The sequence below is a fragment of the Rhinoraja longicauda genome, chromosome 28, assembly GCF_053455715.1.
Source record: "Rhinoraja longicauda isolate Sanriku21f chromosome 28, sRhiLon1.1, whole genome shotgun sequence".
NCBI classification, from domain to species: Eukaryota; Metazoa; Chordata; class Chondrichthyes; order Rajiformes; family Arhynchobatidae; genus Rhinoraja; species Rhinoraja longicauda.
In genome coordinates this window covers 22257228-22274346 of record NC_135980.1, presented here as the reverse complement: position 1 = coordinate 22274346, position 17119 = coordinate 22257228, and the positions used below count along the sequence as shown (strand labels likewise).

The 17119-nt window shown below is 43.3% G+C and overlaps 2 protein-coding genes across 6 annotated transcripts in view; one reads left to right on the top strand and one right to left on the bottom strand.

The window, feature by feature from the left end:
• Nucleotides 1-7862, bottom strand: part of LOC144607103 (uncharacterized) — a 34612-nt gene extending 26750 nt beyond the window's left edge. The window contains exons 1-2 of one of the 5 annotated variants that reach the window (XM_078423708.1): nt 7787-7862; nt 7485-7694 (exon numbers count right to left, since the gene is read on the bottom strand). The gene's annotated coding sequence lies outside the window, so the exon portion shown is untranslated. Of the gene's footprint in view, nt 1-380; nt 785-7103; nt 7234-7484; nt 7695-7786 lie in introns of those variants that run through there. The other 4 variants (XM_078423709.1, XM_078423707.1, XM_078423705.1 and 1 more) reach the window with 4 other exon arrangements.
• Nucleotides 7863-8047: 185 nt separating this feature from the next.
• oaz1a (ornithine decarboxylase antizyme 1a) lies at nt 8048-14951 on the top strand. Its single transcript, XM_078423545.1, is given in 6 exon segments — nt 8048-8288; nt 10405-10462; nt 10464-10550; nt 11497-11669; nt 11941-12026; nt 13960-14951. Coding segments are annotated over 6 exon segments (645 nt in total). The 5' UTR covers nt 8048-8178; the 3' UTR covers nt 14091-14951.
• Nucleotides 14952-17119: the final 2168 nt, after the last annotated feature.

Sequence of the window (17119 nt, the reverse complement as noted above, 5' to 3'; positions counted from 1 at the left end):
GTATGTCTCTAAAGGAACTAATTATTTTCAATTTAACGTTAAAGATTTTCACTGAAAGCTAAACACCCGTCTGATTTCATTTTTTAAGAAAGAAAACTAGATAAAATTATTACTTTTTGTTTTCCCTTGAGTTTTCCCTGAAATGTAAGAAGATGGGAGACTTTGCCCCTTAACAAAGCAGGAATTGGCCATTTCATTGAATACTCAATAGTGAATTTATTTGTCACATACACATAAATGTGCAGTGAAATGAAAGATTACCCACAGTCCAACAATAAGACCAATAAAAATAAGCAATAAAAATAAGCAATAACACACAAAATCATAAACCAACACCAAACAAAAAGAAACATCCATCATAGTGAGTCTCCTCCAGTCACCTCCTCACTGTGATGGAAGGCCAGAATGTCTTTTCTCTTCCCCTGCCGTCTCCTATCCAGGTTACTTGGAATAATCTTGGGTTATTTGGAGCATTGCGTGCAGTCTGGTCGCCCCATTATAGGAAGGGTGTGGAGGCTATGGAAAGGGTGCAGAGGTTTACCGGAATTATGGCTGGATTTACAGAATGTTTCCTTACTCTTTTTGCATTATCTGCTATTCTCACGTATGGTATGATTGCATCGATGAACCGGTTCATCTGCCTGGATAGCATGCAAAACAGTTTTTCACTGTATCGTGCTACACGTGACAATAATGAACCAATACCAAGCTTACATTGTGCTTCATTGGAACAATGTAGGAAGTCAAATATAGAGGTCAAAGTTAGAGTGAGAAGGAGATTTAAATACAATACAATACCAGACAATATATCTTTATTGTCATTGTACAGGGGTACAACGAGATTGGGAATGCGCCTCCCATACGATGCAATAAATTAATTAGCTAGTCAGTATTAATTTAAACAACCCAATGAAACAAATTTGGAACAATTTTAAAACAGAATAAAACAGAATAAAACAAAGTAAGAAAATAACTGCAGATGCTGGTACAAATCGAAGGTATTTATTCACAAAGTGCTGGAGTAACTCAGCAGGTCAGGCAGCATCTCAGGGGAGAAGGAATGGGTGACGTTTCGGGTCGAGACCCTTCAGACTGATGTCAGGGGGGCGGGACAAAGGAAGGATATAGGTGGAGACAGGAAGACAGTGGGAGATCTGGGAAGGGGGAGGGGAAGAGAGGGACAGAGGAACTATCTAAAGCTGGAGAAGTCAATGTTCATACTGCTGGGCTGCAAGCTGCCCAGGCGAAATATGAGGTGCTGTTCCTCCAATTTCCGGTGGGCCTCACTATGGCACTGGAGGAGGCCCATAACAGAAAGGTCAGGATGGGAATGGGAGGGGGAGTTGAAGTGCTCAGCCACCGGGAGATCAAGTTGGTTAAGGCGGACTGAGCGAAGGTGTTGGGCGAAGCGATCATCGAGCCTGCTTTTTGGTTTCGCCGATGTAAATAAGTTGACATCTAGAGCAGCGGATGCAATAGATGAGTTTGGAGGAGGTGTAGGTGAACCTCTGTCTCACCTGGAAAGACTGTTTGGGTGCTTGGATGGTCCTTGGTCCACTTCCAATTTCCATCCTGCCCTTAAATATACCTGGACTATATCCGACATCACCCTCCCGTTTCTGGACCTCACAATCTCCATCACAGGAGACAGACTATTGACTGACATCTACTATAAACCCACTGACTCGCACAGCTATCTGGACTACATTTCTTCCCACCCTGTCTATCCCCTACTCCCAATTCCTCCGTCTACGCTGCATCTGCGCCCGGGATGAGGTGTTTCACACTAGGGCATCAGAGATGTCCTCATTCTTCAGGAAACAGGGCTTCCCCTCTTCCATTATAGATGAGGCTCTCCCTAGGGTCTCTTCTACATCCTGCAGCTCCGCTCTTGCTCCCCCTCCCCCCACTCGTAACAAGGACAGAATCCCCCTCGTTCTCACCTTCCACCCCAACAGCCAGCGTATCCAACAAATCATCCGCCAACATTTCCGTCACCTACAACGGGACCCCATCACTGGCCATATCTTCCCATCCCCTCCCCTTTCTGTGTTCCGCAGAGACCGTTCCCTCCGTAACTCCCTGGACCACTCGCCCCTTCCTACCCAAACCACCCCATCCCCGGGCACTTTCCCCTGCAACCGCAGGAGATGCAACACTTGTCCCTTTACCTCCCCCCCTCAACTCCATCGAAGGACCCAAACAGTCTTTCCAGGTAAGACAGAGGTTCACCTGCACCTCCTCCAACCTCACCTATTGCATCCGCTGCTCTAGATGTCAACTTCTTTACATCGGCGAAACCAAACGCAGGCTCGGTGATCGCTTCGCCCAATACCTTCGCTCAGTCCGCCTTAACCAACTTGATCTCCCGGTGGCTGAGCACTTCAACTCCCCCTCCATTCCCAGTCTGACCTTTCTGTCATGGGCCTCCTCCAGTGCCATAGTGAGGCCCACCGGAAATTGGAGGAACAGCACTTCATATTTCGCCTGGGCAGCTTGCAGCCCAGTGGTATGAACATTGACTTCTCCAACATTAGATAGTTCCTCCGTCCCTCTCTTCCCCTCCCCCTATCTCCCACTGTCTTCCTGTCTCCACCTATATCCTTCCTTTGTCCCGCCCCCTGACATAAGTCTGATTAAGGGCCTCGACCCGAAACGTCACCCATTCCTTCTCTCCTCAGATGCTGCCTGACCTGCTGAGTTACTCCAGCACTTTGTGAATAAATAGGAGATTTAAAGTGATGGGTAACTGGAAATTCATGGCCACTCTTGCAAAGTGATTGGGGCCATTCTGCAAAGCGGTCAACAATCTTGCAGAAGAGATCACATGGTGAGAACATCTTTCCTGTAATGTATGTATTTTCCTGTAATGTGACCACAACTATGTGTAGTGCTCAAGCTGTGGTCTAACTACTGTTGTGTGCAGACCAGCAAATCTCCCTCTGTTATGCTCCCATTTCAGCTCTCAATATCCTTCAAGTTATTGTGCATTCCCTTGCCTTATTGCACCTCTCCAAATGCATTACCTTACTCTCCTATGCATTACCTTACTCTCCTAAATTGTATTTGTACCATCTGCTCCAACTGATAACACCTCCGGCAAGTGTATCCGTCTAAGACATGGGAAATATCCGGCCCTGCCAAATTCCACAGATCCGACACACCTTGCCATGTCACTATTTATTGGATCAACGTCCTTAGCAGAAATTAATGGAAATTTAAAAAAGCATTCACTAGCAATTTATTAACTAGCTCCTCCCCTTATATTAAACTCAATTAGCCAATCACTTCCTGTGATAAGAGACAAAATGCCAGAGTAACGCAGCAGGCTAGGCAACATCATTGGAGAACATGGATGGATGACGTTTTGGGTTGGGACCCTTCGTCAAACTGGCCAGGCTTCGTTAGACTTCAGGGATGCTGCCTGACCTGCTGAGTTACTCCAGAATTTTGTGTCTTTCCTTGGTAAACCAGCATCTGCAGTTCTTTGTTTCCATACTTCCTGTGATGTTTTTTGAACCTCTTTGTGTTTTCTGTCTTATTTCTTTATCCTCTCTCTGTCAACTTCTGTTCTTTCTCTCTTTCTCTTTCTTTCTTTCTCGCCCTCTTTCTCTCTAATCCTTTTTTCTTTAAAGTATGAAAATCATGGGGGTTTTTCCCTCCTGCAGTGAATTTCCACACTCACCAAGGTCCAGAGTTAGTTCCTGCAGGGGTATTCCATCAAACTGACTTAATACTGCTCATATAGAAGTGACAAATGACTAATGCTTATGGAGCAACACATGACACTACATGACAAAACTTTGGCACAGTTAGTGGAGCCGCTGGCTCCCAGCTCCAGTGACTCCGGTACAGTCTAGTTTAGTATAGCATTGTCATGTCTACTGAGATACAGTAAAAGAAATTGCTATCCAGTTACGAAACAGACTATACATGAATACAATCAAGCCACCCACAGTGCAAAGATAACGGACACAACATTTAGTGCAAAGATATAACATTGAAGTCTGATTAAAGAAAGTTCAAAGGTCTCCAATGAGATAGATGGGAGGTCAGGACCACAATCTAGCTGATGAGAGGACTATTCAGTTGTCTGATGACAGCTGGAAATCTGGAGGTATGTGTTTTCAATATGGATGATGGAAGAGGCCAGAAGAGGGAGTGACCGGGGCGAGACTGGTCGTTGATTACGCTGGCGGCCTTGCCGAGGCAGCGTGAAGTTGAGTCCTGACTTCCAGTGTTGCTTCTGCGTCCTCCCACATCACAATGACATGAAAGTTCACAGGTGAATTGGCCACTGTAAATTGCTCCGTTTGTGCAGGTGAACGGTAGAGTCTGGGGCAGAATTGATGGTAAATGAAATGGAAACAGCACAAGATTAATGCACTTGGATGCTCGATAGTCGTTGTAAACTTGGTGAGCTGCAAGGCCTGTTTCCATGCTGTATTACTTTATCTTTAGAATCATGCCACAAAATCCTTACACGTTTTTAGATTGCCTTTAAAAGTTTATATGGCTTGTCTGGCGCCTAGGCCCAAACACAAGTCAGTCCAGGAATCTCCTGGGGCAGTTTTGGTCTGGGTTCCTAGTAATGGCATCAATATCCAAGTAACCTAACCCACTGCAGATGCTGGTTTAAACCAAAGATAGACACAAAAAACTGGAGTAACTCAGCAGATCAAACAGCAGAGAAAGAATAGGGGATGTTTTGGGTTGAGACCCTTCTTTAGACTGAAGAAACCTAACCCACTTATCTTTTTGGTTCTGAAGCCCGACTCGAATTGCAGAACATTTTCTTACATTGCTAATTGACATTTGAAGTAAAGATAGTAGTATTATGCTGCTTTTCAACGTAAAGTTTTGTATGAGTGGTAGAATCCATTAGAATTATTTATAAACTAGAGGGGACAGTTTTAAGGTGATAAAGGATTTTTTTTTTTAAAGGACCTTAGGGGCAACTTTTTCCCACAAAGAGGGTAGTGGCTATATGAGATGAGCTGCCAGAGGAAGCTGTAAAGTTGGGTACAATTACAATGTTTCAAAGATTAAAACAAAACAAAAAACTTTATTCATAATAAAATAATAGAAACTCTGGAAAAACTCCATACATTCTCAGTGCCTATACATTCAATACCAGCATACTCAGATGTTTTCACAAAGGTATTTGGACAGGCACATGGATAGAAAAGGTTTAGAGGGATGTGGCCATAGGCAAATAGGACGATTTCAGTTAGATAGTAGAAACAAAGAAACAAGCAGATGCTTGCTTATGCCAATTTGTTTGTAAAATGGTGAACATTTTATGTAATATTCCTTCCAATGTGGATAAAAGGAACTGTAGTTACTGGTTTACAAAAAAAGACACAAAGTGCTGGAGTAACTCAACGGGTTAGGCAGCATCTCTGGAGAAAAAGGATAGGTAACGTTTAGGGTCTGGACCATTCTGCAGACTGCGACGTTTCAGGTCAGGACTTTTCTTCAGACTGCCATCTAGCTCTAGTTTATGTCTAACTCAGTTAGACAAATTGGTTGGCATGGACCAGTTAGGCTACAGGGCCTGTTATTTTGACTATTTTCATCATAACAAACTAAAAGTTAAAAAAGTTTGGGTATTACAGTTTTCTTCCTACACCAGACACATTTAATGTCAATAAATGTAATACACTTGTGTCCTGTGCCCTCAGAGAGTGCCCAGAAGTTCTGTGATTGGCTCTGGAAATGAGACATGGCAAGCTTGGCACATGGAAGCAGAAGTGCAGCTGCTGGAGATGACAGATGCGATGTTTGCGCCGGTCATGGGTCGTGGTGTCAGCGGAGGTGGCTGAGACCTACAGCAGCCGGGTGAGTGGATCATGCGCTGCATGAGGCAGCTGCACGGCGCAGTGGTGGAAGGAGCCAACGGCATAGAGCTGGGCCAGGCCGATCCCCACTTCAGTGGTCCAATGCAAACAGGACACTGGACTTTAAAATAAGAAATTACATATTCCCTTGGGCCAAGATTGGACTTTTTAGAGACTTGGAAGTTGCAAGATGGCGCCAGAACATGGTGACTCTTTGATTGTTGTTCCATAAGAGGATCTATTATTCTCACTATAGTATGGTTTGACTGCAGAGCATGAGGAACAAGCATTTCACTGGATCTCAGGCAATAAATAAAAGTATATGGCCACTGGATTAATACAATTTTAAACCCATTTTGAGCGTGCTTGAACAATCGCGTCTGAACTAAATATACAGTTTAGTGCTTTAGAACCACCAAGATCTGCACAATTTCTCCTGATCTTGCCAGTGGCAAGATATACCATTAACACACTTAAACTGCATGAAACAAACAGTAAGTAGTGTAAATAATTAAGAGCCACAGGCAAACATAAAAACATGCCAATTTCTTTTCTGAATCTATCTCAAGGCATGAAAATTAAATTTTGAGGCCCTGTTCATGTAAATTAGACACAGATGTTTAAGAAAATGCAACAATGGAAAATTTTGATTTTTAATTTAAAGCACCCCAATGTCAGTGTTTCAGAAGTCAATGAGAGGGAATTTATATTAAAACAAAATCATTGAGAAAAATACATAGAAAATGGATAGGTGACATTTTGGGTCTGGATCCTTCTGACCGGCAGAGTTACTCATATCATATCATATCATATCATATATATACAGCCGGAAACAGGCCTTTTCGGCCCTCCAAGTCCGTGCCGCCCAGCGATCCCCGTACATTAACACTATCCTACACCCACTAGGGACAATTTTTACATTTACCCAGCCAATTAACCTACATACCTGTACGTCTTTGGAGTGTGGGAGGAAACCGAAGATCTCGGAGAAAACCCACGCAGGTCACGGGGAGAACGTACAAACTCCTTACAGTGCAGCACCCGTAGTCAGGATCGAACCTGAGTCTCCGGCGCTGCATTCGCTGTAAAGCAGCAACTCTACCGCTGCGCTACCGTGCCGCTCTGGCATTTTGTGTGTTATCATCAGCATGACAACAGGCCTTTCTGTCTAACTTGTCCACGCCCACCAAGATGCCCCATCTGAGCTGGTCTCATCTATCCCCATTTGGCTCGCATTCCTTTAAACCTTTTCAATCGACATACCTGTTCAAATAAGCGATTCTCCAGTTCCCAATAAAATAACCACAACGCCACACTCAGGAACAGCTTCTTTCCATATGTTATCAGGCTTCTGAACAGTCCTTCCGTAAACTATGGTACAGTCTGATTCATCCCTACCTCAATGTGGACATTGGACTTTGTCTCTAGAACTGTTGTGCTACAATGCTGTTGACTATATTCTATACCTTTCCCTTCACTCTACCTATTGTACTTGAATTTAACTTTATTGCATTTATATATGGCACATCTGAGTTGGGATAGCATGCAAAACAAAGTATTTGATTATACCTCGGTACACATAACAATATTAAACCCAAAACTTGTTTCTTAATTTGTGTTGTAACAGCAGCCAGCTAGCCTCACCTCCCCATCCCATCCCATCGTATCGTGTGAAGTCACGGGTGGCCGAGTGGCCGGGGTGGAGCTGCCGCCGCTCGGCCCTCCCTCCAACTCCTAGCCCACCAACTGGAAGCATTTAAAGCGCAAAATCATCACTTCCAGTGATCTGAGCGTCATCATACACATCAAACAAAAGCCTCGCACTACCAAACACCGTGAAGTAACTGGTTCAGTCTGCAAGAAAGTTTAATTTTAGAACAATATTTTTTTAAGAAGATAAGACATAGTAACGGGGTACTTCCCACAAAATATTCCGGTAGCAGCACCTGTGCCAGCCTTTTGTTTTGTTTCCTCTGTCGTTTTTAAATATATATATATTATTGTTCTTTTAAATAAGATAAAACGTCCAACATTTTTTAATCACGCCGGTGTTAACCGCCGGTCAAACGGATTTTTAAAAATATTATAAAGACCGCGCACGCGCGTGCCCCACTTCCCATTAAGCACTGCGAGCCCCACTGCCCATGAGGCAGCGCGGCAACACGCTATAAATACCCCCGCCCCGCGGCCACTGCGTCACAGTGAGCCTTGCTGGCCCAGCGCTGTGTGTGAGGCGGTGACTCTTACACAAACCCCATACTCTCCTCCTCCGTTCACACCAGCGCGCTGCCACCACACAGCCTTTCAGCTGGTGTCCCGTGGAGCAACCTAAGGCCGGATGGTCAAGATCTCCCTCCAGCGCATTTTGAATAGTCACTGTTTTGCTAGAGAAAAAGAAGGAAACAAAATGCCCTCCATGACGTTTAGTAGTAATACTAGTATCGAAAGGTAGGCATCGAATGAAACGGGGTTGGTTTGGATGCCCTTCCTTTCCCCCTTCCTGTCCTCCTCCTCCTCTCCTACCCCTCTTCTGCCCTCCCTCCCCTCCTCTCCTACCCCTCTTCTGCCCTCCCTCCCCCTCTTCTGCCCTCCCTCATCCTCTTCTTTTGCCCTCCCTCCACCGCCCTCCTCTCCTACTCCTCTTCTTCTGCCCTCCCTCATCCTCTTCTTTTGCCCTCCCTCCCCCCTTCTTTTGCCCTCCCTCCCCCCCTTCTTTTGCCCTCCCTCCCCCCCTTCTTTTGCCCTCCCTCCCCCCCTTCTTTTGCCCTCCCTCCCCCCTTCTTTTGCCCTCCCTCCCCCCCTTCTTTTGCCCCCCCTCCCCCTTCTTTTGCCCTCCCTCCCCCCTTCTTTTGCCCTCCCTCCCCCTCTTCTACCCTCCCACCCTCCTTCTTTTTCCCTCCCTCCCCCTCTTCTGCCTTCCCTCACCCTCTCCCTCTTCTGCCTTCCCTCACCCTCTTCTTTTTCCCTCTTCTGCCCTCCATCCCCCTCTACTGCTGCCCTCCCTACCCCTCTACTGCTGCCCTTCCTACCCCGGCCCTTTAATAATTATGCCATGTTGTTTTAAATCGCATCCAGGCTGCGTGAACCATTCTGTATGTGGTCACTCGGCTCTCTCCCCACGGTTACAGGCCCCACGCTTCCTTGCACAAACGTGCAGCATCCCGGTTAATATAATCATCCTGCGGTTGAATCATCTAATCCCTTCTCTTTGCCCCGTCCCCCGGGAGAGAGGGGAAAAAATACTTGCAGTGAGAGACAAGGTGGAATTAACATTGAGGAACAAAGGTCTGGCTGTTGTGGCTGCAACCTGTGCGGGTAATGGAGGGCGTAAAAAGTTCATAAAATGGCGGCTGCTGGGGTGGGAAGGAAACAAACAAAAAAAACAACATGCTTCCCCTCCTCCCGCTAATGTGTGGTGAGCAGATGGGGACAGAGAGGAAAAAAATATGGTTTGAAAATTCCCTCAGGCTGCATCTGCCGAGGTGACGTGGTGTGTGGGTGTGTTAGACTGGGGATCCAGTTGGAAGTCCACAGTTGCCAGTTGGTCTGCCCTGGGGGGGGGGGGGGCAAGGTGGCCTTTTCATTCCTTTACCCATTCTACTGTTCTCCCACCCCCACTCCCTGTCCCTCTTCTACTGCCTCTCCCTTGTCCCTTTCTACTCCCATCCCTTCCTCCACCTTCACTGCCCCTTCCTTGCACCCCTCTGCTCCTACTGCCCCTCCCTTGCACCCCTCTGCTCCTACTGCCCCTCCCTTGCACCCCTCTGCTCCTACTGCCCCTCCCTTGCACCCCTCTGCTCCTACTGCCCCTCCCTTGCACCCCTCTGCTCCTACTGCCCCTCTTTAAATACTGCCCTCCCTCCCTCCTGTACTACACTTCCTCTTGCCATTTACTCCCCCCCCCCCCCGTTTTAAATTGCATCCAGGCTGCGTGAACCATTCTGCATGTGGTCACCCCCCCCCCCCAAACGTGCAAAAAAAATTGTGGTGATACGAGAAATTGCAGACGCTGAAAAAACTGGAGCATTAAATAACAAGTGGCTGATGGAAACGCGGTGGCCTGGCCCTGCTGAATTTTCCAATTGACGTGTTATTTTTGCTGATTAAATACTAGCATTTAAATGTTTAACATAATAAGGAAGTGCAAGGTAAACAATGTCCAAACAGTGTTGATAAATAAATTTTGGAGTAAGGATAAATAAAGGGATTTAAAATAAAATGCCCACACAGTTGTGATTTAAGAGGCTGTTTTAAATTTGTAAATGGTGAATAATCAATTGGCTTCCTGCTTGATTTCTTCCCCCTTCCCCCGTGACATAACTTCATCTTACTAGGTGTTATATCAATGCCAAATGATAGCAATGTTTGACTTAGCTGCAGCCCATGACTAGCTGAACTACTGATCTTTACATACTAATGTTATTTGAACCAAATAATGAAATGGCAGAATCCTAGTGATCACTGGTTTGAACTAAATTTTAATTGACAATTAATTTTGGCGATTTGAAGTTGGCCAAATTTCTGGCCATTTAATGCTAGGTGTTAAAACTTGCCATCTTTCCAGCTCCAGGATGTCCTCCACTTCCTGTCGTCACCCTGGTCCGGGGCCTCTGTGGTGTTCCTGATGTCCCTCACCCACCCTTGAAGATCCCAGGTGGGCGAGGGAATGCTCAAAGGGATCACAATCTTGCAGCTAATGTGCTGTATTCAGTAAGTATTAAACTTCCATGTTGAATCAAAATATGAACCTGAACTTGCTGAGAAATTCCTCAGAACAGTAAAATGCTTGTATCAGAGGATAAAATTAGCAATTTGTTTGTGAAATGGTGAAAATTGTATGTAATATTCCTTAAAGAGATGTGGATATAAGGAACTGCAGATGTTGGCTTACAAAAAGGACACAAAGTGCTGGAGTAATTCAGCTGGCCAAATCGCATCTCTGGAGAAAATGGGTAGGTTATGTTTTGGGTTGGGGCTCTTCAGCGCTGAAGGGTTGCAGCCTGAAGCATCAGTAATCCATGTAATATTCTCCAGGCTAGTAGAGCTGTTATCTCTCAGCATCAGACACCTAGGTTTGATGCTGCCCATTGACGTTGTCTACATGGAGTTTGAACGTTCTCCCTGTAGCTGCGTAGGTTTCCTTCGGATTCACGTTCTTATGTTTCACCTTTATCCCAAATCATGTGGTTAATTATCCTGCAGGAAAAAAAGGAAATTGCCCCTAGGATGTAGGGAGTGGATGAGAAAGTGGGATAACATAGAACAAGTGTAAACAGGTAATTGTTGGCCAGCGTGGACTCTGGGTCAAAGGGCTTGTATTCATGCTGTGTCTTGCAATCAATCTGTTATTTTTTTAATGGTGCATATTCACTAATAACCCTCAGTTGTACAAATGTACTGTATAGTTAAGAAAAAAACATCAGAGGGCAGAATGTTGGCAAAAGCAGTTTAGTGCACAAAATAAAGGTAATCAAGGTTCTTGAAAGATGATACTTGCCTATGTCAATGGGCTATGGATTTTGGGCAAAATACAAATCAATTGCTAATTTAATTACTTATAAAACATATTTTAAATGTAGTTTTTACTACATTTTGGAGTGTTTAGTTAATTAAATGTATGCTTGGAAATTGCATCATAAATATTTTGTTATTCCAGGATAATCGGTTGAGTGTAACAGAAGATTTGAGTGCAAGCAGCAGGACTAAAATACTTCACTTCCAGTCCAAGCTTACTGATACAAGAATTGTTCACTGGAGAACTGTACTGAACAACAACAATCTGTATATTGAACTCCCAGGTGGGGCATTGCCTGAAGGAAGCAAAGAAAGGTATGTTGAGGAGCGAATTTAGTAAATCGTTGTTCCAAAGTTCTGCCTCTTATGTGGAATGGGTTTTTTGCAGTCTACAATGGGAGGCAATGAGACTCGTGGAGACTAATTCTACAATGTAATAGGGCAGTTGTCATTCTTTAGTTGAATTGATCAGTTAACGCGTTCAATTTGCACTGCAAGAACAACAGACTTATTAATGCCTTTTTTGTTAATAGCCATTTTGTACAATCAATCTAGTATCAAATCCTAACTCATCCATTACTTTCAGCTTTACCATCCTGCTTGAATTTGCTGAAGAACATCTTCACGTTGAACATGTCTTCATTTGCTTCAACAAGAACAGGGATGATCGAGGTAAAGTCATAATCTGCTCTGTTTTCAGTTTAGTGTGGATACTTATAATGTCACCTATTCTATTTGGCAATGACTTTAATTTTCATTTTAAATAGTCAGTTAATCTGATTTTGAGATTTTCATGGATTCGCAGTCAAATTGAAATTCCCAGCTTATGAATGTCATTGTATAGAATAGTGCTGCACGTATTCAGCTGAAGCATTCAGTCGTGGAAATGGTAACAATTAGCTTTTCGGGTTGCACTTTCAAAATCTTTTTATGCCACTGAGATAACTATTTTGGAGGAACTGCATAGACCACTGAAGTATCCACTGTCAACTTGTGTGGCTGCAGTTAATCTTCACAAGGGCAGGAGAGGAATTGTGAATTACCTGCAAATTTAGTTGCTGCTTTTACAGTGGAATAGGCGAGGAATTGGAGAATGTTATTTGTCCCTTACTAGGAACAAAATATTGCCTTTACCAAACAGTTCAATAGGATACAAATCAAATTCTTGTGTAACTGAACTTGATCATGCTGTGAAGTTAAGTACATTCTCTTGGTCTCTGTGACTGTTCTAGATTTGATAGGTATTGGAGGTTTCAAACTATTCAGGATTAAGTCTGCCTGATGATCAAATCTGCTATATTGGACTAGGCAAAGTATAATCAAACTGCTAAATTTCAGAAGTTTGATTCTACCATATCTCTCGATACAAGTATATGGAGTGTTTGGGTAAAGTCTGCACCAGTCTTAGCAGTAGCTGAGCAATGATAATAAAAATCTTGAGGGGAAAGACTTTGGACCTATCAACTTGGTGATAAACCAAGCATTTGACGTGGTTTTATTTTTCTCTATAATCCAACCCAGTTACCTTTAACCTGAATGTTTACGGCAGTTTTTTAGATTTAAAAAAAAAAAAGAAAATTATTTCTAGAAGACAGAGCTCGGAGTAATTTTGGCCCTCATTCTGTTACTCTAATGTTGAAACAATTTACTGATTCTGTTATGTATATTTCAATCCAAATTTCATTGAGAATTAAACTGTCTTTGGTGAGGAACCACATTTACTCTTCTGACTCTTAAAATTGTATAAGAAAAATATCTAACTGAAGAGGCAGACATTGGACATAACAGATAATCAATAATTTGTGTTGAAATCGTGTTAATCTATCCGTTGAAACTGCAGGTTTGACCTATAACTTGCAGACCTATTGGAAGTAAAACAACTTGGAAATTCTGGAAATGTGCAATAAAAACAAAGTATTGTGAACGCAGCTGATCAAGCAGCATCTGTGGATAGAAACAATAGTTAATGTTTTTGGTCAAAGGCCTTTTGTCAGTAATTTATTTGACCCAGATTTAACAAAGGGTCCTCAGCCTGAAATATTAACCTTCCCCAAATGCTGCCTAACCTCAGTAGTTATAGCATTTTCAGCCTCTATTATGGCCATCTTCAATCAGACCAGCACACTAATAAACATTATTACAAGATTGATCATTAAGACTTAGAAGGTCAACACTTTCCCTCCATTAACTTGGTGAATGAGCTGAGCTTTGGATATGTTTTACAAGAAAGAAACATTATGGGAGCTTGGAGCTGTATATGGTATGACATTTGCTTCATGTACTTTGTACAAGTTTCCCAACTAATCTTCTATAACCAGATATGTTGATTTGCATTGAAGTGAATATTTCAAATGGTGTTGAAAGTTCACTAGCCAGGCAGTCTCATGGAAATAGGCACCACAGAGCAACTGTGACTGCATAAGTAAACCTGAGGAATATATTGCTGTCATGGACATAAACACATTTTGTGCGTTTAGCAATCGAGCTGTTGAATGAAGAATTTTCTAGTTATAATTCATTGTGCAGTGCAATTATTCATTGTATTTTAAGCAGTCCACCAAGCATATTTTTCATGTTGACTTAATGTTTTGAATTTAAATTTCAGCTCCACTACTTCGCACATTTAGCTTTCTTGGCTTTGAGATTGTGAGACCTGGGCATCCCCTTGTCCCAAAAAGACCAGACGCTTTCTTCATGATGTATACATTTGAAAGAGACTCATCTGATGAAGAATAAACGTGTGCTTTTATCTTGGCGCTTTGATGTTCTGGGGTTTTATTTTGTTTCATCCATGAAGGTGTATTAGTGAAATTCTGTCTTATTGGGCATCGCAGCCTCTGGAGAATCGTAAGGTTCAGTGGTTGGTTAGATAATTTCACTTGTACTGTATCTCTATTTGCATGTTATGATTATAGCAAATAAATTGCTCGCCATGAATTTAACTGCATACTTTTTTAGTTTTGAAGCTAATGTTGCAATAATAAAATTTATTTTACTGTTGAATTGTTTATATTGGACTGAATGCAAATTTGCTCACCTGTTTTTGCGTTGTTGAAATTAGTTGACATTTAATGGGATTTCACTTGATTATTAAAAACAATTTCAGATGGTTATTTTTCTCAGCAGTCTGCATTTTTAAATCGCACTAACTGGTTTTGCAATTTTTTTGTTTAGCCAGTCTCGAATATGCAACCCCGCCCTGTTATGTTTTAACATTTTGGGTTGTCCTGTATCGAGAGGTGGGGTGGGGGGGTAAAGAGGTTTCCATAACTGGGCAGCATGGTGGTGGAGCAGTAGAGTTGCTGCCTTTCACCACCAGAGACCCGGGTTCAATCCTGACCTTGCTGTCGGTGCAGAGTGTGTATGTTCTCCCTGTGACCTCATGGTTTTCTCCGGGTGTTCTGGTTTCGTCCCATATTCCAAAAATGTGCAGGTTTGTAGGGTAGTTGGCTTCTGTAAATTGCCCTTGGTGTGTAGGATAGAACTAGTGTACAGGTGATTGTTGGTCGGGGTGACTCGGTGGGCCAAAGGGCCGTTTCCATGCTGTATCTTTAAACTAAAATTAAAATAAATCCTTAGTATCTGGTTACAATTCAATTTGGTCTGTGGCTCTTGCTATCTAATCACTTAAATGTTCCTGAATTACTTTTAGATGGGTTGTATCTGTTGATGTGCTTAATCAACATGCCAGTGTCATTGGTATTGTCACAGAATAATAAATAGGAATATAGACAAGTTGCACTCACTACTTGGGTTCTTGCTTTCTGTTGTGCACATGGGTTGAAATTTGTTTGCCCTAAATGGACTTGTCTGTGAAATGCATCGACACACGTATAGACATACACAAAGATGCAAATTCCAGTCAGTTTGTAGTTAGTTGATCATATTGAGGTGTATAAAATCATGAAAGGAATAGATTCGGTAGATGCACAGTCTCCTGTCCAGAGTGGGTGAATCGAGGACCAGAAGACATAGGTTTAAGACGCAGGGGAAAAGATTTAATAGGAATCTGAGGGGTGACATTTTCGCACAAAGGTTGTGGGCGTATGGAACAATCTGCCAGAGGAAGTAGTTGAGGCAGAAATTATCCCGACATTTAAGAAACAGACAGGTACAGGGATATGAACCAAATGTAGGCAGGTGGGACTAGTGTAGCTGGAACATGTTAGCCAATGTGGGCAAGTTGGGCCGAAGGGCCTGTTTCCACACTATCACTCTATGACTAGTATTATCAATAAAAAGAGAAAAAAAATTCCAGGTTGGTCGTAAACCAGGAAGAGACTTGTGGTTTAGAGTAATGCAGTGTAGAAACTGGCCCTTCGGCTCAACTTGCCCACACTGCAAGTCCATATCCCTTTAAACATGTCCTATCCTAGTACCTATCTGTAACTGTTTCCTAAATGTTGGGATAATACCTGCCTCAACTACCTCTGGCAGATTGTTCCATACACTCACCATCTTTTGTGTGAAAAAGTTACCCCTCAGATTCCTATTAAATCATTCCTTTCAACTTAAACTTATGTCTTCTGGTCCTCGGTTCACCTACTCTGGGCAAGAGACTCTGCATCTACCCGATCTATTCCTCTCATGATTTTATGCACCTCAATACGGTCATCTGTCATCCTGCACTCCAAGGAATGGAGTCCCAGTCTACTCAACCTCTCCCTTTAGCTCACTGACCCTCTAGCCCTGACAACATCTTTGTAAATCTCTGTACCCTTTCCAGCTTGACAATATCATTTCTGTAATATGGTTCCCAGAGCTGAACACAATTCTCTAAATGCAGCCTCGCCAACATCTCATATAACTGCAACTTGACCTCCCAACTTCTATACTCAATACTCAGATCTATGAAGGGCAATGCTTTTTGACCACCTTATCTACCTGTGACACCACCTGCAAGGAACCACCTGCACTCTTGTATACCTCTGCTCTACAGCACTCCCCTGAGTCCTACCATTCACTATGTAGGTCCCGCCCATGTTAGACTTCCCAAAATGCAACGACTCGCATTTCTCTATTTGCTCTTTCTAAATTTATTGTAATGAGATTTTTGGGCAGATATACGGAAAGGGGAGTTCAGAGGGAAATGGGCCAAATGCAGGCAAATGGGTCTAGCTTAGAATGCTAACTTGGTCAGCATTGAAAAAGTGGACTGAATGGCTTTTTTTTCCATGCTGTACAGCTCAGTGGCTCCATGAGATAAATAGCAGAACATCAATTGCCCAAAGTATTGAAATTGCTGCTGACTGAATCTCTGCTGATCTTAATTAAATCACCTCATAAAATGGAGCCGTTACCTTGCAAGTGATTGTGCGATCTGTGATGCTCATCCTGTTTTGTTACGCAACTGTGCCAATGAAATTGTAATTGTAATTAATTTATTAGCAAATAGGTTTTGCAATATACAAAGAATTTGATTTTGCCATACAATCATACCAAAAAAAGCTACATGACATACAACTACATAAAAATGAACATAAACATCCACCACAGCTGCTCCACCATATTCCCCTCTGTGATGGAAGGCAATAAAGTCATCATCTTTCCTCCGTTCCTCCCGCGGTCGGGGTAGTCGAACCATCCGCAGTCGGGATGATCGAAGCTCCTGCGGTTGGGGCGCCCAAGGTCGATCCCTGGCAAAGGGACCGCCAGCTCCATGATGTTAGTCTGCAGGCTCCCGTGGTTGGAGCTCCCGAGGTTGAGCCCCAGCAAGAGGCCGCCAGCTCCACGATGTTAGGCCGCAGTGCGAACGGAGATACGAT